Genomic DNA, 22538 nt, shown 5'->3' with positions numbered 1-22538 from the left:
CCCAGGATGTACTCTTCACAGTACATGAGGACTCAAATAGGCTACATGCATGGTATTTAAAATAGAGGCCTCAGTGCCATGTCCCCCACAGAAGACAAAGGTTAATTGCTCCTCCTCAATCAAATAACTTCCCAGAACTTCCTTTTTTGTACCGTTTTTTAAATTGATTTATATTTGTACATTGCTTCAACCCATCACCCAACCCATTCCATAGATCCACTCCAACAACTGAGATACACATGCTTTTCCTTTTAGAATTAACACATTGATTTTTTAAATTACATTTCCCTGTCACAAAACATTTTCTGTAAATTGCCTGGAAGTGAATCAGTTCTCACTTTGAATATGATTTGTATTGAGTTTTTAGTTTGACAATGTCCCAGAATTTCAACACATGCGACTTTAAAAACAGTGTGTTTGTGTGATCCTTATATCCCACATTGTGAAGTATCCTGATTGCTTTTTTTTGCAGTCTGAATAGCGGTTGTAAATTGCTTATGTGTGGCCCCAAACTTCCACACAATAATCCAGATATGGTAATACTAGTGATGAATCCAGAATGTGCAATGATTTATAATCCAGCATGTATCTTGTTCTCCCCAATATTGCTACACTCTTTGCCAGTTTTGTTCTTATATGATTTATATGGGGTTTCCAGCAGATTTTGTGACCCAGTATCACTCCCAGAAATGTATTTTCATACACCCTTTCAATCAGTACATTATTGATCGTTATTTTAAATATGATCCAATTTTTTTTTTTCTTTAAGTTAGATGGGGGGGTTTTCTCTCTTTTTTATTACTTTTTGTCTACGGCCCAGATGTTCTCTTCCTGGCCGCGGTGTCTCCTCCGCGCCTGCAGGGGGCGCTGCTCTCCTCGTCTCCGCTCTGCTGCTCAGCAGTGACGTGGACCTTCATTGAGCAGTCGGAGCTGACAGAAACACTTTTCTTTCTTACTGAAGTTTCACCACATTTACCAGTGGAAACGTCTCCGTGTCCGTGTGTCGACCGTGAACATCGAGAAGAGTATTTCTCCGGGTTTCGCAGCAGGTGAGGAGGCGTGTGAGCCGCTAAAGTTGCAGGGTTTTCCTGTTGTCCGCTAATGAAAAGTGCCAGCAGAAGAGCTGCTGGATCAGGTTGGGAAAACTCCTCTTTTCAGTGTTTAACAATCTCAGTCTCTCTGCCACGTGTGTTGCCAGGGTTCAGACGGCAGGATGAGTAAAAACAGCCGGGTGTTGAACCTGAGGGATAAAGTGAGCGGTAACGAGGCGGACCTGAGCCTGTGTAACCTGAGCGAGGTCCCAGCCAGGGAGCTGGTGAGCTGCAGGAACACATCACACTCATCAGGGGTTCTGCATGACACTTACAATCAATATCAAATACCTGATAGATGCTGACATGTTTCAACAGGCTTCATTCCCCAAAGCAACTGTTTTGGACTTGTCCTGCAATAACATCACCTGCCTTCCTGTGAGTATAACAGCATAAATCACGGACGGATAATGAACAATATGCACTAATCCATCTACTAGTAGGGATGGGCGGTTTATCACGATAATTTCTGGCATTTATCCCGATAACGATAAAAATGACGATAAAAAAAATACCAATTCAACTCCACCTTTGTAACTATAAATCTATCACCACATTCAGTCTTTGGAGCCCCAAATCACTGCTCTAAAAGAATACTGAATACTACTAAACTACACCAATTAAATTGAATTAATAAAAACCAATTAAATGAGTCCACCTGTACCGCAAAACTGTAATGACTCAGATCTGCCATGTCTGATACACAAACACGTATCAACGGGAATTTATCCTTTTTTCTTTCTTTCTGGCTAATTTCCTTCCTTCCTTCCTTCCTTCCTTCCTTCCTTCCTTCCTTCCTTCCTTCCTTCCTTCCTTCCTTCCTTCCTTCCTTCCTTCCTTCTAGGGCTTGGCGATATGGCCTTTTATTAATATCTCGATATTTTTAGGCCATGTCACGATATGCGATATATATCTCGATATCTTGCCTTAGCCTTGAATTAACACTTTGATGCATACAATCACACCAGTATGATGATTTTATATGTCTACATTAAAACATTCTTGTTCATACTGCATTAATATATGCTCATTTTAAACTTTCAAATAAGTCAAATTTACCAAAACTGTATTTATTAAACAGTTACTAAGCAGTGAGTGGCATAAACATAAAAAGTGTCATTTCAAAACAGAAAGTGCACGTTGCATCTCTCTGACTCCCCGTCTGAAGAACATCTGCTAAGAACATGTTCTGGTCCTGGTTTTACCTGGTCTTACCAGGTTTTACCAGGATTAGCTGCTCTGAGCAGGAGGGTCTTTAGAGCACCTTTATATTCAAACTAATGTAGGTGGGACTGCAATGTTTCATCCTCTCCTCCTTTAATTTGCATCACTTTCACTTACTTTTAGAAATATGACGTCATATATTCTTGTTTGACTTTGTTTCAATGATAGTGATTGATTTCATGTGGCCACATTTAAGCAACACTAGGTGACGTTTCTCAGCTCTGGAAGAGAAAAGCCTGAATTATGGTTCTGCGTTAAATCGACGCAGCATTTAACGCAGAACCATAAATCAGCTTTACACAAAAACATCACCAACGGGAATTTATCGTTTTTACCGCAAGATGACAAATTCTTACCGTGGGGAATTTTTTTGACGGTATATCATGAACGGTCAAATATCGCCCATTCCTATCTGCTAGTATCCAGGTGTCATAATTACAGCTTTCACAAGGTGAGTTCATGATGTTTCTTTCATGCAGCCAGAGTTCTGCAGCCTGACCCACTTGGTGAAACTGGACCTGAGTAAAAACCAGCTGACCTCTCTGCCAGACGACCTGGGAAACCTGGTGGGCCTTCAGCATCTGGACCTGTACAACAACAAGCTGGCGGCCCTGCCTGTCAGCTTCTCCCATCTCAGGGTGGGTGGTCCTGATGCTGATCCTCACTTACACATTAAAACCTGCACGTCTCCAATCACTTTTAATGTCGCATCACGTTACCGGGGCACTGTAGAGTACATGTGAGTGAAACGCTTGTGTGCGAGTCTGTTAAGTAAGAGTATTATACAGTCAGCAAGCTATACATGTACAGGAAGAATAATGAAAGTTTAAATAAACACAAGAAACTAAATCTAAAACTAAATTGCTCCCGTCGTTACGTAACGACAGAAGCAGAATCTGAACGGCTCGTAGATCCACATCACACTGGACGGCTCATCCCGGCGGCTGTACAGACACTGCAGAATTTGGTTGCTTTCCTCCTTCTATGAGTTGGCAGGCTTAGGGGAGACCACTTTATATATGTTAAAGCAAGAAAAAACGTGTTTTTCATAATAGATCCCCTTTAAATTGCTTGCCTGGGTAAATAAAGGTTAAATGCTCGTCCTCAGAGTCTGAAGTGGTTGGATCTGAAGGACAACCCGCTGGAACCCACCCTGGCCAAGGCAGCAGGAGACTGTTTGGATGAGAAGCAGTGCAAACAGTGTGCCATCAAGGTGACAAGGATGCAGATCAATCAGCCGTTTTACACAAAATGCATTAAAACAGAAGAAAACTCAAGGACTGAGTCATGTTTTTCAGGTACTGCAGCACATGAGAGAAATTCAGGATGAGGTCGATCGTGCACGAGAGAAGCGTCTTTTAAGGGAAAAAGGTGAGTTTCCTAAACTTCGTCGGCAACGTTGGTGTCCATCCACCTGATGGAAAACTGATGATGGAAAACTGCAGTCAGATTCTCGCTCGCTTGCTGTCATTTAAGACCTTGATTGAGAGAAATGTGGACGTTTGAGATCATTTCAAGAACCATGGAAGATATTTTGATGGATTTTGTTAAGGTCAACCTGTTGAACCTTGAAGCATCACGAGTGCATGAGCGTGCTAGTGTAAAGCGGGCTCTACAGGTCTTCATTCACTGGAGAACTAAGATTACTCCTCCAGTCTTTCATTTAAACCACCGGAGGATTTCACTCCTTAGATGTACGGAAGAGAAAAACGTTATGAATCTGTAAAGAAAACCCTAGAAAGCACAATCGTAGAAGTAATTTGCTCTTCTTATATTTTCACAGTGCATTATTTTTTATCAAATAAATCAGCACAAGGTGGAATATTACATGTGTTATTGTTCATCTGAAGTTGTATTTACCTGATTTAAGAGGAACTTCCTGGAGTTCGATCAAGTCTGCAGCTGTTATTAAATGTCGAGGAGCGTAAACTTTCATTAGGGACCAAAGCAACATGAAACAGCAGTTTTGAGTCAGAACAGAATATATATTTTCATCAAAATGGCAATTAATATCGGCACAAAGGGCGAAGCTCTGCCACAATAAATTAGTATTTTTATGCCCGTGAAACCCAAAAATGTCGCTCCACTTAAGTGATAATGTGGATTAGGTCCCTACAGATGAAACCCGGTCATTTTAACTTTTTAAATAATGTGTATAAAAAGGACGTCCTGCACAGAAAGCTCCATCTGTTTGCTGCTGTGTTGTCCTAAAACTACAAATTGAACACTAAATTTACGCAAATGTCTCGTAGCGATGACCAGTCGTTAAAGGCTCCTGTCTGCAAAATGATCCAGAAAAAGTAGAGGACTCCAATCTGCACTTTACCAGGCACTAATACCGAGTTGGTGGTGTTCACACATAATAATGATAATAATATTTTTGACTAAATGGTACATAAAATATCCCTCAAGTCTTACCAAAGTGTAATCGGAAATATTAGATTGGGGATGAATCAAAGATCAAAACGTAAACAAAACATTTCTCAAATGAAGCCAAATCTGCACATTTAGTTTAAAAGCATTAATCTCTTGTCATCGCTTCATGAAGCAGTTATAGTTTGTGGTTTTCTCAAAACCCATTTACACTGAGCGCTTTGCTGCTGATGCTGAGAGGAAAACATGAAAAAAAACTACGAGGAAAAGCTTCATGAGTACATCATCTTCATCCCTCCATCAGAGCTGGAGAAGAAGCGGGAGGCGAAGCAGAGGGAGCGGGAGGCCAGAGAGAGGGAGGCTCGTAAACGGGAGAAGGCGGAGGAGAAGGAGAAGAGGAGGAAAGAGTACAACGCTCAGATGGCGGCCCAGGCTGCGCAGGAGCAACAGAAGAAGAAGAGCGAGGAGAGGAAGAAGAAGAACGGACAGGCTGCAGGTGGGATTTATGTGTTCGTTTTTACAATGAAGCATCATCAAAAGTTGTAGAAACATGCACAGATGTTGCATGTTGGTTTCATCTCCACAGATAAAAAAGTGGTGGTGGTGGCGCCACCTAAACCCCGGAGGTCTGTCCTCGGCCTGATGTTTAAGCTGCTGCTGGTGTTGGTGCTGGGATTGGCTGCTGTCGCTGCCGCCTGCCGGCTGACTGACCTGCAGAGAGAAGCCTTCTGCATGCCCGTCAGCCTCGCCGTGGACGACGGCGTAGCCTGGGCCCGAACGCAGGAGGCCGTGCTCAGACAGCTGGTGCAAAACCTGTCCACGGCAGCAAGAGAGCTGCTCGAATCCACGCAAACCGCCAAGAACTAAACCCCCGCGCGCATCAGATCCCAGAGGTGCAGGATTTCCAACCTCACCTGCGAGTCCTGCGGTTTTCTTTCCTTTCTTTTTTTTTTAATCACGCTTTAATCATGCATCTCATTAAAATGGGCAAATGCTCCCCCTCACCCGGTCCGTGGGGCTGGGAGGTGAACTGTGTGCACAGATGGACATTTGTTGAGGGAGAGATGTTAAATCATCTTAAATTCCTATGGAATTGCCATTCTTCTGCCCTCTTTGTAATACAGATTGCTTTTTTAAAACTAAGTAATCATCCTAAATGCTTCCCGTGCAGCGCTTGGGGCAGCAGCACGCTGTCTCGGGGGGTTGGGGGGGCTGTTGTGGAGCACAGGTTGAGTTTGACAGCGGTTCGGTGAGATGTCGCTCGGCCCCGTCTGTGCTGCGCTGAAGCGTTTAATGACGCGCTGGGTCAGAGACGCGCGTCAGCCAGAGTTGGATGCAGCAATCGTAAGGTGACCCAGAGCATAACTGAGCTGCTTTTAATATGCCAAATAAAAAAAAACAGCAGGTGTAATTGTCATTTTGACAAAGATGCAGACACTTAGTAAGAGAGTGTCCAAAAAAAGAAAAGAGAGCAAGATCTCACTGCAAGCCGACTTCATGTTCACAGCAAATTTGAAAACTAATGTTGGTCTTTAAAATCCTTTATCAGTCAGACTCTTCCTTCAAGGAGCATAATGATTAATTTAATCAGAAATCTTGGTCAGACCCTAATGATGCTGCTGGTTGGCTGCGTTTCCCTGCTGTCATTAGCTTTTATTTATTTCTGAGTATCTATATGAACCTCCAACAAGACATCTTTGATCAGCCTCAGTTCTGACTTGATGTCTGGAGGTTTGTAAAGTCTGGGGGACGTCACTTCTGGAGACACGAGTTTACGCACATGGTGCGTCAGACTTCACTTCAAGACGGGGTCTCTTCGTCTTCTAGTGATTCAGCGTCAGACTGGGAAGCGTCTGTGCTTCGGTTCTTGTGCAGCTTTTGTTCAGGCTCAACGTTGCCGGCGTCATTAAACGGCTATGCATATACGCTACAGATGTGACTGTCGTCTCTTTACATTGAAGCAAACACCTGACTGGAAAGAGAGGACCGGTTTTCTCTTAAATCGAGTTTAAATTTTATAAAACATGGGTTGCACATATAATTATGATTTATTTACATTCAAGCAAACATGCACGTACTGGTTCAGATTACATACTTTTCCATTTTAAATATAAATATTGTCAGAGTACTACTTCATATTTCAGGCACTGAAGGGTTAAATAACATACAAAATCATAGGTGTTTATCATGTGTTGAAAACACCCCAAATTTAGTCCCTAATAGTCTATAAATAATTTCTTGTCACTGAATGCATCGGGTAATTTAAAAAAAAAAAATCGTTTTTTTATGATTATACAACAAAGTCAAGAGTGGAGACGACACATTATACTGACATAAAAAGAGAAAAGCAAAACTAAACTAAGGGGAGCAGGTAGGATAAATGGATAATTTTAAGTTTGATATTAATTAAGAAATGTGGATGCCAACACAGCAGTAATGGTCATAATGGTGATAATTTATATGTATGCTAATGAAAGTATATCTAAATATGATTTACTGTACAAACCTATTTTTTGTTATAGGTCTGCTACAGAGGTCAAATGTTATTCGTCTGACATGAGGTTAAAAGTGTCTTATTGTAAGTTAACTGGAGAGGATTGATGATGAAAGTTAGTATAATTACTTGTAATTAGTGTAAAATCAATTTAAAAGCCCTTTTTTAATCTTTTTTTTCTCAGACGACTAGAAGGTAGATTTGTGTCTTCAAATTAAAAAAAAAGTTAAATGTTTAATAATAAAAGCCTGCACTTCAATTAAAAAAGCATTTTCAACCAAATAAGTGTTTGAATGCAAAAAAATATTTGAACATTTTCTTTAAGTGAAAGTTTTTTTTGATTGAAGTGGATTTTATTTTAATTGAAAATGTTTTTTTTTATTGACATTTTTCTTTTGATTGAAATATTTTTATGTGGACATTTTTGTCTATTACTCAATAAAAAAAAAGTTGCTTTAAACAAAACAAATATTTACAATCAAAAAAAATATTATATTAAAGATGAAATGCCCAAAAAGTATTTGAGACCCCCCAAAAATTGCATTGCAACAATTATTTTTTGATTGAACATTTTTTCTTTGCTTGAATTAATCTTTTTGTGTTTGGGCCGTATTAATATTCAATCCCAAAAAGTTGCTTCAATTAAAAAAATTATTTTTTGATTGAAGATGATGTATTGCAACCCCAGTTGAAGCATATTCATCTCTTTCTTTTTGCACATTTAAACATAATTCTGAGAAAACTACTGAACATATTTGCATACAGTATGTTGCTGTAAAGGCCCAGGTGAGCAGGTTTTCCATACATCTGCAAAAGGTCTGAATTATTTTGGCATTTCAATTTCTGTGAATCTTGTGAGAAGGGAACCTTGCCCCTGGTCTGTCGTGGTGGCCAGATACCGCGTGGTGTTCATGCGTCTTCACATTTGTTGACCTTCACAGCGTCCTACCCATGTACCATCAACTGAAACCAACCTTCTTAAAAGCATTTATCATCTGGTTTAAGATTATTGTCATCTGACCAAGTAGAGGGTTTAATCCCAATCAAAATATTTTGGCTTCAGCAGACACGTCAGAGAACAAACATGTTTCCTACAAATTAAAAGCTTTAAAAAAAGGGCACGGATGATTATGCACAGTAATCTGAAAAAATAATCAAAACACAAAGAAACCGTAAAATAAGATACCCAACAAGACTTTTATTTGTCCAGTGACAGACCAGTTACTGGTACAGCGGTGACTGTTTGGTACACGACAAATGTAAAAATCACATTTGACATCAATTAATTTTCAGTCTAAAAGCTGAGCTCTGGATGACAAATGACAAATATATCAATTTGTGACGGATCATTTTTCATTTCCTCATAATCAGAACCATGAAAGTGACTGAAGGAGCTCATCTGCTGATTGTAGCCTGAAACCATAAACGGCCCGTTACGGAGCAGCAACCACCGCTCTAACCAATTACATTTCCATCTAATGTGTCGACTCTCGCCGGAGAGCAGGAAGTTTGAGGAGAGAGAACAAGAGGATGAACAATTTCAGAGAAACTGATTCTTCTGTTGTGGTGAGTGTTGGCTGCAGGGGGAGAGGTGGTTGGTGGAGGACATGAATGCATGAATGTTTGGTCTCCTGTACGGGACGGGGACTTCAGTAGGAGCATTCATGCTCCATGCCTCAAACAAGTACTCTCAGCTGAGGCTTGAGTTTGTAATGTGAGAGACATGAGAGCAGTAAAGCTCCAGTGTCCACTTCAACATCACTACAAGCCGTCGGGTTTTCAGCTAAAATTAAAATTCAGAAAAATTAACCGCATCACGAGAGAATTAGGATAAATATTAGAAACATCTTTTTTTGCATAAACATAAGACGTAGTACGGAAGTGATGTGAAGTAATAGTAGAAATATATCTTTCTCCACCTCAAATCCAGTTGTGTTTTCAGACAACATTTCATTTAAAGCATTTGAAAGAAACAGACAGCATCAGCAGACGAGAGGACCGGGCCTTCCTCCTCCCAAACACCGACGAGCGAACTCTGAGGAGTTCCCGAGCCAGCCGACAGACACCACCGTCTGTCCCGGGGCGTCCTGATGCTTGAAACACGTCCCGGGGGAGGCGTCCGCCTCATCCGGCTCCTTCTGACGTGGAGGAGCAGTAAGTGTCTCCCGGATGCCTGAACTGTTCACACCGTGCCTGAGGAGGAGTCCAGCTACAACCACGGAGGAAACTCACTTCAGCCGCTTGAATCTGAGTCTCATTCTTTCACTAAACCGTTAGTGAACTGTCCACTAGTCCATGTGGTGAAGCTTTAAGCTTTCAAAAATAGGAAAATCCCGAGGACGGACTGACCAGCTTCACTGCGGCGAGTCTGTAGATGTGGTCGGGCGGCTCGGAGCGGCACCTCTCTGTGACAACAGCTCCTGTCTGCGGCTGCAGGTCTCTCTGTAGTCTCCCTCGTTCACGTGGGCCACGTGCTCCTGCAGCTTCAGCCGGATGGACTCGTTCACCGTCAGCTCCAGGGTGACCTCCCTGAACACGCTGCACACCGACACCTGCAGCAGACAGAGTCCTGGTTCTGGTTCTGCAGTCCAGCTGCTGCACATCAACACAATCGTCTTCTTACCTCCTCGAAGTGAAGCTTCTTGAACATGGAGACGCTGACCTGGTTGTCCAGACCGATCTTTGCTTGAAACTTTTTGATCCCGAGTTTCTGGAGTCCTGGAGGAAACAACCACAAACACAATCACACACGACGGAGAGAAACTGCAGAGTTTCATCTGCAGGCGACTGCAGCCTGCTGGCGCAGGAGGAGACGGAGACCGGATCTGCCTGCAGGTGGTGAGGGAGGGGGGTGATGGCCATGCTGGAGACCCCCCCGCCACCCCAAGCAGGACTCTGACACCACTGCACGGCCACTTCAGTCACCGGCTGCTGCACCTCTGGAGCAGAGATACCGCAGGTCCTTCGTCCTGTCAGACTGTCAGACATCAGCTCCCCACACAGACACTCGCAGACGTTGCAGTTTACTCCAGTTACAACAAACTCTGTGCAACATGTTCAATAAACTCTTTACAACCAGAAACACTACGTCCAATATAACCACCTGTAAATGTCTCATTGCCTACGGTGCACCGGCCATTCTCCACCTCAACCTCCTGTGTAGTCTGTGTTTCACCACATGTGTGTATACTATACAGGACTGTCTCAGAAAATTTGAATATTGTGATTTTCTGTAATGCAATTACAAAAACAAAAATGTCATACATTCTGGATTTATTACAAATCAACTGAAATATTGCAAGCCTTTTATTATTTTAATATTGCTGATCATGGCTTACAGTTTAAGAAAACTCAAATATCCTATCTAAAAAAATTAGAATATTCTGGGAATCTTAATCTTAAACTGTAAGCCATAATCAGCAATATTAAAATAATAAAAGGCTTGCAATATTTCAGTTGATTTGTAATGAATCCAGAATGTAAAATCATACATTCTGGATTCATTATAAATCAACTGAAATATTGCAAGCCTTTTATTATTTTAATATTGCTGATCATGGTTTACAGCTTAAGAAAACTCAAATATCCTATCTCAAAAAATTTGAATATTCTGGGAATCTTAATCTTAAGCTGTAAACCATAATCAGCAATATTAAAATAATAAAAGGCTTGCAATATTTCAGTTGATTTGTAATGAATCCAGAATGTATGACATTTTTTTTTTTTTTTTTTTTTTTTTAAATTGCATTACAGAAAATAAAGAACTTTATCACAATATTCTAATTTTCTGAGACAGTCCTGTATACCTGGAACTGGGAATAGTCAGGTGGGATGTCTTTCTCTTATTTCATAATTATTTTGCATGCAGCACTTTTTTCCTAGACTCCACTATGTGAATGACAATAAAGGAATATCTTATCTTTTTTTATCCCTTTTAGTGTAAAAATATCAGAGGGAGCATAAAATCACATTACAGATGCGCAATACCTGCACTTCTAACTGCTGCAGGCACCTTGTTTCTTTAACCAGAGAATTCTTTTACACTGAAAGAGCAGCAGTTCAGGTGTTCTTTGAGCAGGTACAGGAGCACACGGCTGCGTTCAGCTGTAAATAACAACAGCTGTTTGGTGAATAGGTGACATGACGACAGCTGCTCACCGTAGGACATCATCATCCGCGTCACCTCCTTCCCGATGCCCTTGCCTCTGTAACGTGGCTCTGTGAGAAAACAAGATAAGAGAAAAAAGACTTATTGAAACAGAGAAATGCAGAAACCCCTGAAGCAGAAGACTGGCTGCACGAACGTGAGAGTGAACAGGCGTTTAGTGACGTCACCTGCTATCATGACCTCCAGCTCGGCCAGGGATGGCTCTGTGGGGTCGGTCAGGAAGATGTTCACATCTCCCATCATGCACTGCTCCTCGGCAACACTGGGGTCTGCCCACCGCTGCTTATCCAAAATGATGAACGTGCACTCTGTGGAGGTTGAACAAGGCTGTGCATGACTTCAAATATTGACGAGGGATTTATGAAGCTGTTCACAAGTGATTTATGAGTGAAAAGCACAGACTGTCGTCGTCTTCCCTCCAGCTCCTCTGCATGTCGTACTCCTGTTCCAGGGTCAGCGGCTCTGACGCTGTCAGCTGCTGCAGCTCTGGAGACTTCATCCACTCGTGGTACCTGGAGGAAACAGGTGGATGCACAACCTCAATTTACAACTTCATCCAGGGCCAAAGAACGCCACTCGTGTCTGAGTGAGGGCGCTGCTGCATATCAACGAATACTTATTTACAGTCAGGTTGTTCGCATGTACTTCATGTACTGCACTCAAGAACAAAATGAGGTACAGCTCTGATATATTATAGTTTATATCTTTTTTTTTTTAAGAAAAAAAAACGGTACACCCCCAAAGCTTGAGATACTCGACATTTTTCACATATAGTATATTATAATGATTTCATGTGTAGTAAAGATGAAGATGATCAGTGGCTCACTGATTAAATATAAACTATTTTTGATAGTAATAATAATAATTACTAATTCAAGTAAACTCATGTAAAAAGATTAGACATGCACCAACTCAGAGTTGTGATTTTCCTGGCGTCTGACCTGTCCATAAAGACTTTGGCTGATTCTGAGTCTCTTTCTGAGAACTGTAATCAATTAAATGTATTTAATCAACCACCAAGGGAGAGACATCAGTGGCTGCAGAGTGTGTGCTCCGCTGGTTTTATACTTACCGTACACTCTTTCTTGTTTGTCTTTATTTATACCACTGATCATGCTCAGCTGGGTGATGCTGTTTTAAATTCTGGATAGTGTCTCACATGTTTTGATTGTTGTGCATTGTATTTTAAGATAAATAAATAACTGACAGATACTCAATAACTTCTTTTCCCCACAATACTTCCTGTACCCACAGTGGAAAACCCCCATAACACACTTCCCAGTGATTGTTATCCTGGCTGACTGATGTGATTGTAAAAACTGTGGATTTCTCAGTAATCTAAGATTTTAAAATGATGCATTTGGTGAAAAATAAATTTTAAAAAACATGTTGAATGCTGAGAATATAGAAGAGCATGTGCTAAATGAAAACAAAAAACAAAAAAAAAAACTATCAGCAGATTATTGCGATAGAGCCAATCAGACAGAAATCGGTCCATTTCATCCAAGAGAAGAACCAAAACCTGTATGATCTCCCGTTTTTCCTTTGAACACTTTTGACATTTAACATGTCCGATCTATTGGTTGGAAAGGTGAAGTAACTTTTTCAAGTTTGTTACTTTGACAAACCAAATGAACAGTTAACTGTCAAAGTAAACAGGAGATTATCCAATAATCTAAATAAACATTAGTTAACTTCACAAGGACTGTAACAGCAGGAAAAGACTGCTTTCATATAACTATTGAACAAAAACAACATCAACAATAATAGTAATTGTCAGTTTGAGTATCAGAGGTTAAGACACATCAAGAGGATATATTATTATATTATTTCAGAAGCCACGTGGCCGGAGTGAGTGGACTAACGGCGGTGAGGTGTCTGTTACCTGGGGACGTGCTCGCTGTTGTAAGGAACCAGCAGGACGTTTTGTCCCTCCAGTAAAGTGTTATCATTTATCTTCATGTTTTCTAGCAGATTCACGTGGTTTGATTGTCACCGCAGCACTTCCGCATCGACTCTGTCAACGGTTCAAACTGCGGCTGCGCAGAGCGGTTTGGAGGCGAGAGGCTCCCCCTGCTGTTCAGGACCGGTACTGCATATGAGATTCAGACTGCTCTCTTTCTGACATTTTTATTTTATTTGACGTTTAAATATAAACATCCATGTAATCATTTTCAATTTACAAATCACGGTTGGATTAAAGTTTTACAGAGTAAAACCCATCTGCTGAGCATATACACCATATTGTGTATAGAAGTGGTCATTTGGAAAACCTCATAACAAGCTAAAGACTGAATCTTGTTAGGATACAATTTTATGATTGTTACGATGACCATTTGGATAAAATAACAAGAATAATTAATTTTATAACATGTGTCATTGACATTAATAAAATAAGTTCTTTTTACAGCTTGTGAATACAAACAATATGTGCAAAAAGTCCCTCCCTCTAACCCTGTGTGATGCCTTCTGGACAACAACTGGGGTCCCTCCTGGGGCCCGTTAATGAATCTGAGTGCTTATAAGAAACATATTTACCGAACTTTATGCCAATGGCAAAATCAGAAAGGAAATTTGTGATTTATAATGTTATCAATATCCGAAGTGGAAAACTTTTTGCACACCGGATTTGCAGAAAGGTGCGTCGGAGGAGGAAAGCAGCAGCCAAAATTAACAAGAAAACTCCCGCACACCTTCGAGGCATCAGTTTGATGTCTTGAAAAAGGTCTATGACCGAAACTATGGCCTAATAAACAAGTGAACAGTGAGAAGAAGGTGTGCAGGAGTTTTCTTGTTAATGTTATCAACATGAAATGTGAATCCCACTGTGTCATGAGAATAAAATTGAGCAAGAAATTTGGGAGCATCTGCTGGAGAGGTCTTTACATACGGTTATGCCTCGTCACCACATTATGAATAGTTTCTACGATTGAAATGATCAGTTTCCTCTCTTACCAGCTGTCTTCTTTTATACTTTCTACATGTGCTCAAATGTGTTTCTGTCTTCTAAGTGTTTTCAAGGTTTTGATTTCTCATTTGTCAGACTTCACTCAAACTTTCTGATTCACACATCTCTGCAAATAGAGCTTCATGTCTGTTTTCACCTGACTTTTTTAGGCAAACATTTTGGCCCATCCACACTTGTGAGAACGATATCTGACCCTGAGCTGTGTAGCTCTAGATGACACTGTGTTAACGAACCAAAAGAGAAACGCTGAAAAAGAGTCTGTACAGTCAAGCGGGCTGAAGACAGTTTTGCATCCTCTTTGGATTTCAGTGCATAGCAAAAAATGTTGCCTTGACATTCACAAATGGCAGGAAATGTTTTATTTGAGGTTTAAATGAGGCGTCTTAAGTGGCCCTGCCAAGTCCGTGCCACAGCTTGACCGGCTCCTCTGCCGGGTCGACCATGTCCATCCATTGCTGCAGCTGAGGCCCCCTCGCGTACATGAAAGGACCCAACACCAGCACTCCCAGCAGGGCCGGAGGCTCTGGGAACACAACGAAGACGGAAACAGGTTGAGGATGGCAGATGTTCTGAAAGTCCTGACTTTTTACAGACTTTTTATTAGCACCTTTTTCTAAAAGATAAACTATTCTAGCAGGTGATTTGCCGTCAATAAATAAGCAAACCTACATGACATGAGAAACAGAATTTCCACTAAGCACTCCCTTTAACCCTGTAGAGCAGGGATATTCAATTGGCGGCCCGCGGGCCACATGCGGCCCGCCAGGAGCTTTTATGTGGCCCCTGGTCATATTTCAAAAAAGGGGGTGTTTGATTAAAAAAAAAATCTTTTTTTTGTGTCATAAGGAGCTTATGGTTAATATTTTGGTTGCTTATTTATAACATCAAACTGGCTACTATGGACTGAAATGCTTGTGCTCAATGCTTAATATAATATTCAAATAAGGAAATCTTGGTGGAAAGTGGTGCTTTGTCATTATGGCGTGTTTTATTAAAAGTAGGTCAATATCAATTTCATTAAGTTTGCACAATGCATGGTTTTAAATTGAACTTGCATTTAAAATAATATTTCTTTATCTGAATATTATATTTAACATTCACAATTACTAAATCTGGAGACAATTAATACATAATTCATATGTAAACTAGATATATTCAAATGTATAATACAAATGTATTATATTTACATAAGTCTTCGTCTTTGAGTGCAAAATACATTTTGAAAACCCCCAAATTTTCAAATTGTGCGGCCCTCTCCATACAGTCCTTTTGCAGATGTGGCCCCCGGCCGAATCTAGTTGAATACCCCTGCTGTAGAGCGACATTCTAACTAACTAAGTTGGTTATAAAAAGTGAGAAAACGATCGTAAAAACACCTGAGCGGTTGTTGTTCAGCTGCTGCAGCTCGAACCTCAGACAGGCCTCATCCAGGTGCTGCGGCCGCAGTTTAAAGGTCATTCTGTGGTTGAAGAAGAGGTCTCTCTCACCTTTCACCGCACAGCTGCGTTTCACCTTCACCGCTCGAGTGTGAATCTGTAAGCTCACCTGGACACACACACCTGGGGAACAGGCAGACATGAGGAGGACTCACTGGCGGCAGCAGGGGCGCCGCCCCTTTGACACGGGTTCATACACAACCCCCCCTGAAAACCATCATACCGGCATCTGGGTGCAGCTGGAGGCCTCGAGCCCTCAAAACCACCACCGAGAGGCGCTGCAGGGATGAACTGTAGCTCAGAGATACCTGCATGTCGCCCAGCTCTGAACACTGAGGGATCAGATCACGGGGGCGTCATCAGCTCGTGTTTGTTTCCGTGTCACATTCAGCATGTTTGTTTGTACCTGCAGATCTTCCTCCGGCTCCAGGTCTCTCCAGAGCACCCTGCCGGCCTGAACGTGCTCCCCCTCCAGAGGAAACAGCACCCTGCCCACAGCGTGGCGTTTGCCGCCTTGCTGTGAGCTCAGCACGCACACACTCAGGGTGCTCTGACGCACGCACGCTCCCGACACCTGGGGAGAAACATGCAGTTGCACCGCCGATATCACAACGAATGCATTTGCAGATAAAATGCAATTGTATTTTATATAAAGGAAAAAAATAATCTCCACAATTTATTACAGTATTAATATTTAAGTCTGCTGCTATTTCTTTATTCACAACTGGGATGAAATACAGTGATGTGAAAAAGAAATATGTCACGGTTTTGTCAGTTCCTGTTTTATTTTGAAACCCATGTGTTTGTGTTTGTCTTGACTTCTCTTGTTCCCATCTGCCCTGATCATCTGCACCTGTGTTTCGTTAACACCTCTGTGTACAGGACTGTCTCAGAAAATTAGAATATTGTGATAAAGTTCTTTATTTTCTGTAATGCAATTAAAAAAACAAAAATGTCATACATTCTAGATTCATTACAAATCAACTGAAATATTGCAAGCCTTTTATTATTTTAATATTGCTGATTATGGTTTACAGTTTAAGATTAAGATTCCCAGAATATTCAAATTTTTTGAGATAGGATATTTGAGTTTTCTTGAGCTGTAATCCATGATCAGCAATATTAAAATAATAAAAGGCTTGCAATATTTCAGTTGATTTGTAATGAATCCAGAATGTATGACATTTTTGTTTTTGTAATTGCATTACAGAAAATCACAATATTCTAATTTTCTGAGACAGTCCTGTATATGTGGTCTTGTCTTTCCCTTGCTCCCTGCTGGTCCGTAGTGTTTTGTTCCTCCATGCGCCATGTCACGTTTTTGTAGTTTTGATCATGTTTAAGCAAAATTTTTTTTTGCAATCCTGCTCAGCAGCGTTTTTGATTTTGTTTAAGTTAATAAATCATCATTTTTGGAACTCCTGCCTTCTGGTCTCCTGCATCTGGGTACTACTCCAACCGCACCCTGAGAAAATACACCCTTAAAATAAAAATCATCTCTTCATTATGAGAGTAAAACTAGAAAAAAAGACTTCACAAGTACTGTTTTTCACACCAAGGCTGCATCCCAATACTCTCCCTCGCCCTCGTTTTCTTCACTAACCCTAACTTTTGCGCGTTCCCGTGAAGGTAGTGGTGTCCCAATTCCTCTTTTCACCAAGGGGGAGGGGGCATAACGAGGGCTAGGGGCTGAGAATAGCCCCTTCAAATCGAGGGATTTCAGATGCTGACTTGGCGAGCGAGGGGGTATGAAAATTTCCCAGAATGCTTTTCGTCGTCATTTGCGGACTGAATCAAAAAAAAAAAAACATGGCGGACATTTCTTATTTTTTTGGGAATAAAATCAATATTTTGAGTTAGTTTCTGCATAAAAATGCATTTTGATTACATTTATCTGCGCAAACCAATATTTTACTTTCATAATATTCACTCAGTGAATGTACATAATCCCTTTTTTGTGGGTTACGAAGTAATAACGTTGCTTGCTGCCTGTTATCATAGTTCAAAACTTTTTTTTTTTGTTTGTTTGTTGTTTTTACGAGGACGTTTGTGCATTGCAGTAATCACATTTCATTCCAGGGACTCCGGATCAGGTCCGACACCTAATGTTGCCTCCGAGAAGCACAGCTGAGGTTCACAAAGTGAACCTGTATTTGCAGGTGAGCAGGCAGCAACACTTGTGTCTGATGTGTGATACGAGGAGCAGAGCACCTGCCTGGAAAATGAACCAGTCGCTGAACTCGGGGTCGGGCCCGGTTCCCCGGGCTTTGGCCTGACGGGGCCGCCGGTCATCAGGGAGAAGCCGCAGCTCCACCAGAGTCAGGTTGCCATGGAAACGAGGGGGCAGGTTGCTGAGGCGGAGCAGGGAGACCATCAGCTGCTCGGTGCCGTGTCTGTAGTCCACGGAGAAGCAGAGGCGCGTGTTCATGCCCGGAGGGGGGGCCACCACCTCGCTCAGAGGAGCCACGGAGTAGAGGTCGGCCAGCACCGACCCGACCGGGTACCAACCTGAGGAAAACACATGATGCTGAGCTGGTGGGAAGCATATTCTGACTTTAGTCATCATTACAGTTATGTGTGACCATCTCATGACCTACTCCTCACTGAGAGCGACCCACGGTGAGCCAGAATGTCGCGTCGGGGCTCCACCTTCGTCCCCTGGCCCTCTTCTTTACCTGCCCTTCCATCATTTATCAAATCCTTGTTGTTTTGTGCGCTGAAGCGAGGAGGCAGTGTGAAGGGGATGTCACTGGGCCTTCAACATACAGCAGAATATCATTAAATTAGTTTTCTGGGGAGAAAGGTGACATGATTATATAGTTCCATGTTTTCTTGTTTTGTTTGGGCTCAAATTGAAAACCTCAATCATAAAAAGTTGGGGAAAAAAGTAGGCAGCAAAGGTATTTTCTTTTTTTCCCTGTCAGCATCATTTTGTTTGTTAGTTTACATCCATTTTTGCATTTGAGACCTGCAAAGCTCTCTAAAAAGTTGAGATACTAACGTGTTCTTATCTCTTTCTCACAACACTTGAAAGACATTCTGCTAAGTGTCCTGAATAATAAAATGCTTAATAGAATAGAATACTTTATTGTCACTATTCATGGGTACAGTGAGATTAAAAGCAGCATCACCTTTCTAGTGCAAGACAGTGCAAACAGATACAAGAAATATAAATAATATAAAAGGTTAAGGTGCATAAGGTGCATTTTTAAATAGTCAAATCAAGACGTGAGATCCTATCTACAGATAATTAGATAGGATCTAGGGGGGGCGATGATCTTCTGTGCTGCTTTCACCTCTGGAGTCTTTCTCTGTCTGCAGCAGTGCAGCTGCCGTACCAGACTGTAATGCAGTACGTCAGCAGGCTCTGGATGGATGAGCGGTAGAAGGTCAGCAGCAGGTTGGAGTCTAGCTTGTATCTCTTGAGGACTCGCAGGAAGTGCAGCCGCTGCTGAGCCTTTTTGGTGATGGCGGTGATGTTCTCAGACCAGGAGATGCTGTCGGAGATGAGGAGGCCAAGAAACAGGAAGGTGTGGACCCTTTCCACTCTCTGGCCGTTGATGTAGAGGGGGGCTGGGTCAGTGTTGTGTTTCCTGAAGTTGACGATGATCTCCTTGGTTTTTCCGGTGTTCAGAGTGAGGTTGTTCTGTCGACTTCAGGACCTCGTCTCTGTAGGCTCCTCGTCCCCCTTTGAGATGAGTCCGACCACCGTAGTGTCGTCCGCAAACTTCACTATGAGGTTGTTGTTATGGGTCGGACTGCAGTCATTGGTGTAGACGCTGTACAGGAGGGGGCTCAGCACACAGCCCTGTGGAGAGCCGGTGCTCAGCATGCGGGTGGAGGACAGGTGGGGGCCGAGTCTCACAGTCTGGGGTCGGTTGGTGAGAAGGTTTTTAATCCAAGCACATGTGAGAGGGGGTAGGCCGATGGTGGTCAGTTTTGTAATGAGGATGTCTGGGATTATTGTGTTGAATGCAGAGCTATAGTCCACGAAGAGCATCCAGACGTAGCTCTGCTGTTGCTCCAGGTGGGTCAGAGCAGAGTGTAGAGCTACGGCAATGGCATCCTCAGTGGATCTATTTGCCCGATAAGCAAACTGGAAGGGGTCAAAGTCCGGGGGGAGGTGGTTCTTTATGTGGTGAAGAACTAGTCTCTCGAGGCACTTGGTGATTACCGGGGTGAGGGCCACTGGGCGGTAATCGTTCAGGCTGATTTCAGGCAGGACGGGACGACTGCCTGGGCCAGGGAGGTGTTGAAGATCCTGGTGAAGGTGGGGGTGAGCTGGTGGAGGTGGAAGCAGTCCTGGAGTTCTGGAAGTGCATGGTCAGGCCAGGTTGTGACTGTCCTTATAGTGGGCCTGGCTCTGCGTCTGAGGGGGGTGTACACTGGGGCCAGCAGGAGGGAAAGATGGTCTGATTGTCCCAGATGAGGGAGGGGTGTGGCTCTGTAAGCTCGTTTAATGTTGGTATAAACGTGATCCAGTGTCCTCTCCCCTGGTAGGGCATTTAACATGTTGGTAGAAATTTGGCAGCACAGTCTTTAGATTGTTCTTGTTAAAGGGGACCTATTATGAAAAACAGTTTTTTTCTTGCTTTAACATATATAAAGTGGTCTCCCCTCAGCCTGCCAACTCAGAGAAGGAGGAAAGCAACCAAATTCTGCAGTGTCTGTACAGCCGCCCGGATGAGCCGTCCAGTGTGATGTGGATCTACGAGCCGTTCAGATTCTGCGCCCGTCGTTACGTAACGACGGGAGCGATTTACATAGGTTGGCCTCCGATGCGTGAAACCACGCCCACAACTAACTCTAGCCAGAACAACAACAACAACAACTCCGCCGGCCGGAGCTTCCGCCATTTTTTAATAGCGGTGTATCGCGTCATTCGCGTCATCGCGTCAGGCAGCCAATCAGCACAGACCTCATTATCATAGCCCCGCCCACTCAGAATCCTGCATAGATAATGAGGTTAGAGAATGGGAAGCTGCAGACATGGCTCAGAGGCTGAATTTCTAATTTATTTAGCAAAAACAATCAAAAGCTTGTTTTTAAGACATTCAAGGCCTGTTTAAGATAGGTATTAGATGCCATAATAGGTCCCCTTTAAAGTCTCCTGCAATAATGTGAACACCATCTGGGTGGGCCCGCTGATGTTCGTTAATGGTGTTCAACAGGAGAGAGAGCGCTGTGTTTACACAGGCATCAGGCGGGATGTAAACAGCCGTGAGGATCACTACAGTGAGCTCTCTTAAGTTGTTAGTTTATTCAGTTCTTCATGCAAACACTTCTTAGTTAAAGTAAGTTGTGTTGCATTAACATTTTCCCATGAATTGTCTGTTGGGGACGGGTCCAGACTTCTGGCAGAGCAGTATTCACACCCTCTCCTTCTTCATGTATGACATGTAACGTGAGAAGACTGCGGTTTTGCATCGTCTTCTTTAAGAACTCATTGACATCCCCTGGAAAACATGTGGTCTTGAGGCCGGCACCCGCTGCTCTAAAATCTCTAAAGTGGTTATTTCCTTCTTTCATTCAGACCTAACGACACTACACTAACAGCATCGACTCCACACTGTCAGAGAGCCGAGCTTTTAGACTTTCTTTCTTTTTTCTTGTGCTGTCAAAAACAGTCGAGATTAGTTTATTCTGGAGCGCCCGGCAAAACACCCTGATGCCTCTAAGCCTGCTTGACAGGGTTAATATAATGCTAAAGATAATATTAATAATGAATAATAATAATGAAAGATGGATCTTGATGCAGTCCCATCTAGGTCACAGATCAGAGGTGTACAGCTTGAGTTTGCATCATTTATGCACTGAAATTGTCCCTGATGCCATTAATCGTTTGATTTGTAGAAGAAGTAAAACCTTTCTGGTTTTTCTGCAATGAAACATTGTTTTAGACATGTCACTAACTTTTTTCAAGGCATTTGTTGAACATCTTTACTGCTAAAACACTCCTGGAGGCCTTTTCTGACGAGTCTTTTTGTGCCAAATTTGTTACAATCATCTGCTTGAAACAGCATCAATCCTTTTTTCTTCTGCTGTCTGAGTGGCACCACGTACTACTACATGTACTAACTCTTTTTTGGAGTGTATTTAAGGCCCAAAATGCTAAACTAGATGTGCAATAAGAAATTAAATTAACATAAAAAAGAAAAAAAAAATTCTGTGGGGAAGAGGAAGAATTTAAAGTAAATGTTAAAATATTAATTTTCTTCCTTTTTTTCACCCTGTAAATAAATGTTCACTATTTCAGTGTATTGTTGTAAACAAGGCTCCATGACCCTGTGAAACACACCTGCTCTGAGAGAATCTGCACACGTTTATCTAGAGGCTCAAATTCATGCTGGCTCTAGTTTGAGCCCGTACGATCAGTACTGCGGATACAACTGGATCTTAAGCATTTTTCAATCTGAAAACTGAGTGGATGTTTAAGGATGAATATCAATAGTTGAAGAAAAGAGGATCCATGTGCATATATTTTATGCTGAGTGCTTATTGTACTTACAGGGCCCAGAAGCCCTGAGACACCAGGACCACTGGAGGGGGGCACGCTGGTACCGATGGTACCGGGGACAGCAGCTCCTGGTACTGACTCTGTCCATTCTTCTTCCTCTGCAGGCAGCACAGCAGCAGACTCAGCAGCAGCAGCAGGCCCACAGCCAGGCCCGCGGCCAGCAGCAGCAGCACCTGCTCTGAACAACCACACAGCTAAAACAGCAGCTAATAAGATCCGCCGGCCGCAGGTATCGGCTTCGGTGCGGCTTTTATGCTCACCAGGCAT

The 22538-nt window shown here is 42.4% G+C and overlaps 3 protein-coding genes across 3 annotated transcripts; 1 reads left to right on the top strand and 2 right to left on the bottom strand.

Annotated features, from left to right (window-relative positions):
* Positions 1-900: 900 nt before the first annotated feature.
* Positions 901-5845, top strand: lrrc59 (leucine rich repeat containing 59). Its single transcript, XM_061708869.1, has 8 exons — positions 901-1049; positions 1199-1315; positions 1410-1469; positions 2795-2953; positions 3424-3528; positions 3614-3686; positions 4993-5184; positions 5275-5845. Exons 2-8 carry the CDS (start codon positions 1214-1216, stop codon positions 5553-5555), a joined length of 972 nt encoding a protein of 323 aa, XP_061564853.1. The 5' UTR covers positions 901-1049; positions 1199-1213; the 3' UTR covers positions 5556-5845.
* Positions 5846-9258: 3413 nt separating this feature from the next.
* On the bottom strand, positions 9259-13344 carry nat9 (N-acetyltransferase 9 (GCN5-related, putative)). The gene is made up of 6 exons (XM_061708892.1): positions 13236-13344; positions 11753-11862; positions 11518-11658; positions 11341-11400; positions 9806-9900; positions 9259-9734 (listed from the first exon to the last, which is right to left on the bottom strand). Exons 1-6 carry the CDS (start codon positions 13310-13312, stop codon positions 9537-9539), a joined length of 681 nt encoding a protein of 226 aa, XP_061564876.1. The 5' UTR covers positions 13313-13344; the 3' UTR covers positions 9259-9536.
* Positions 13345-14204: 860 nt separating this feature from the next.
* Positions 14205-22538, bottom strand: syt15 (synaptotagmin XV). The gene is made up of 8 exons (XM_061708121.1): positions 22532-22538; positions 22263-22449; positions 18352-18509; positions 17970-18262; positions 16161-16328; positions 15978-16086; positions 15695-15877; positions 14205-14841 (listed from the first exon to the last, which is right to left on the bottom strand). Exons 1-8 carry the CDS (start codon positions 22536-22538, stop codon positions 14702-14704), a joined length of 1245 nt encoding a protein of 414 aa, XP_061564105.1. The 3' UTR covers positions 14205-14701.

The sequence above is a fragment of the Cololabis saira genome, chromosome 19 (assembly GCF_033807715.1).
Source record: "Cololabis saira isolate AMF1-May2022 chromosome 19, fColSai1.1, whole genome shotgun sequence".
In the NCBI taxonomy this organism is placed as follows: Eukaryota; Metazoa; Chordata; class Actinopteri; order Beloniformes; family Belonidae; genus Cololabis; species Cololabis saira.
The sequence above is the reverse complement of the archived record's forward strand: the minus strand, read 5'-3'. Positions and strand labels throughout refer to the sequence as shown.

Coding starts and splice junctions, on each gene's coding strand:
- lrrc59 (XM_061708869.1), top strand. CDS start 1,214: ATGAGTAAAAACAGCCGGGTGTTGAACCTGAGGGATAAAGTGAGCGGT. Junction 1,470..2,794: donor ATAACATCACCTGCCTTCCT/GTGAGTATAACA, acceptor TCTTTCATGCAG/CCAGAGTTCTGCAGCCTGAC. Junction 3,687..4,992: donor GCGTCTTTTAAGGGAAAAAG/GTGAGTTTCCTA, acceptor TCCCTCCATCAG/AGCTGGAGAAGAAGCGGGAG.
- nat9 (XM_061708892.1), bottom strand. CDS start 13,312: ATGAAGATAAATGATAACACTTTACTGGAGGGACAAAACGTCCTGCTG. Junction 11,863..13,235: donor AACAGCGAGCACGTCCCCAG/GTAACAGACACC, acceptor TGTTTCCTCCAG/GTACCACGAGTGGATGAAGT. Junction 9,735..9,805: donor AGAAGCTTCACTTCGAGGAG/GTAAGAAGACGA, acceptor TGTCTGCTGCAG/GTGTCGGTGTGCAGCGTGTT.
- syt15 (XM_061708121.1), bottom strand. Junction 18,510..22,262: donor TCTCAGGGCTTCTGGGCCCT/GTAAGTACAATA, acceptor TGTATGTTGAAG/GCCCAGTGACATCCCCTTCA. Junction 14,842..15,694: donor GCTGAACAACAACCGCTCAG/GTGTTTTTACGA, acceptor TTGTGTTCCCAG/AGCCTCCGGCCCTGCTGGGA.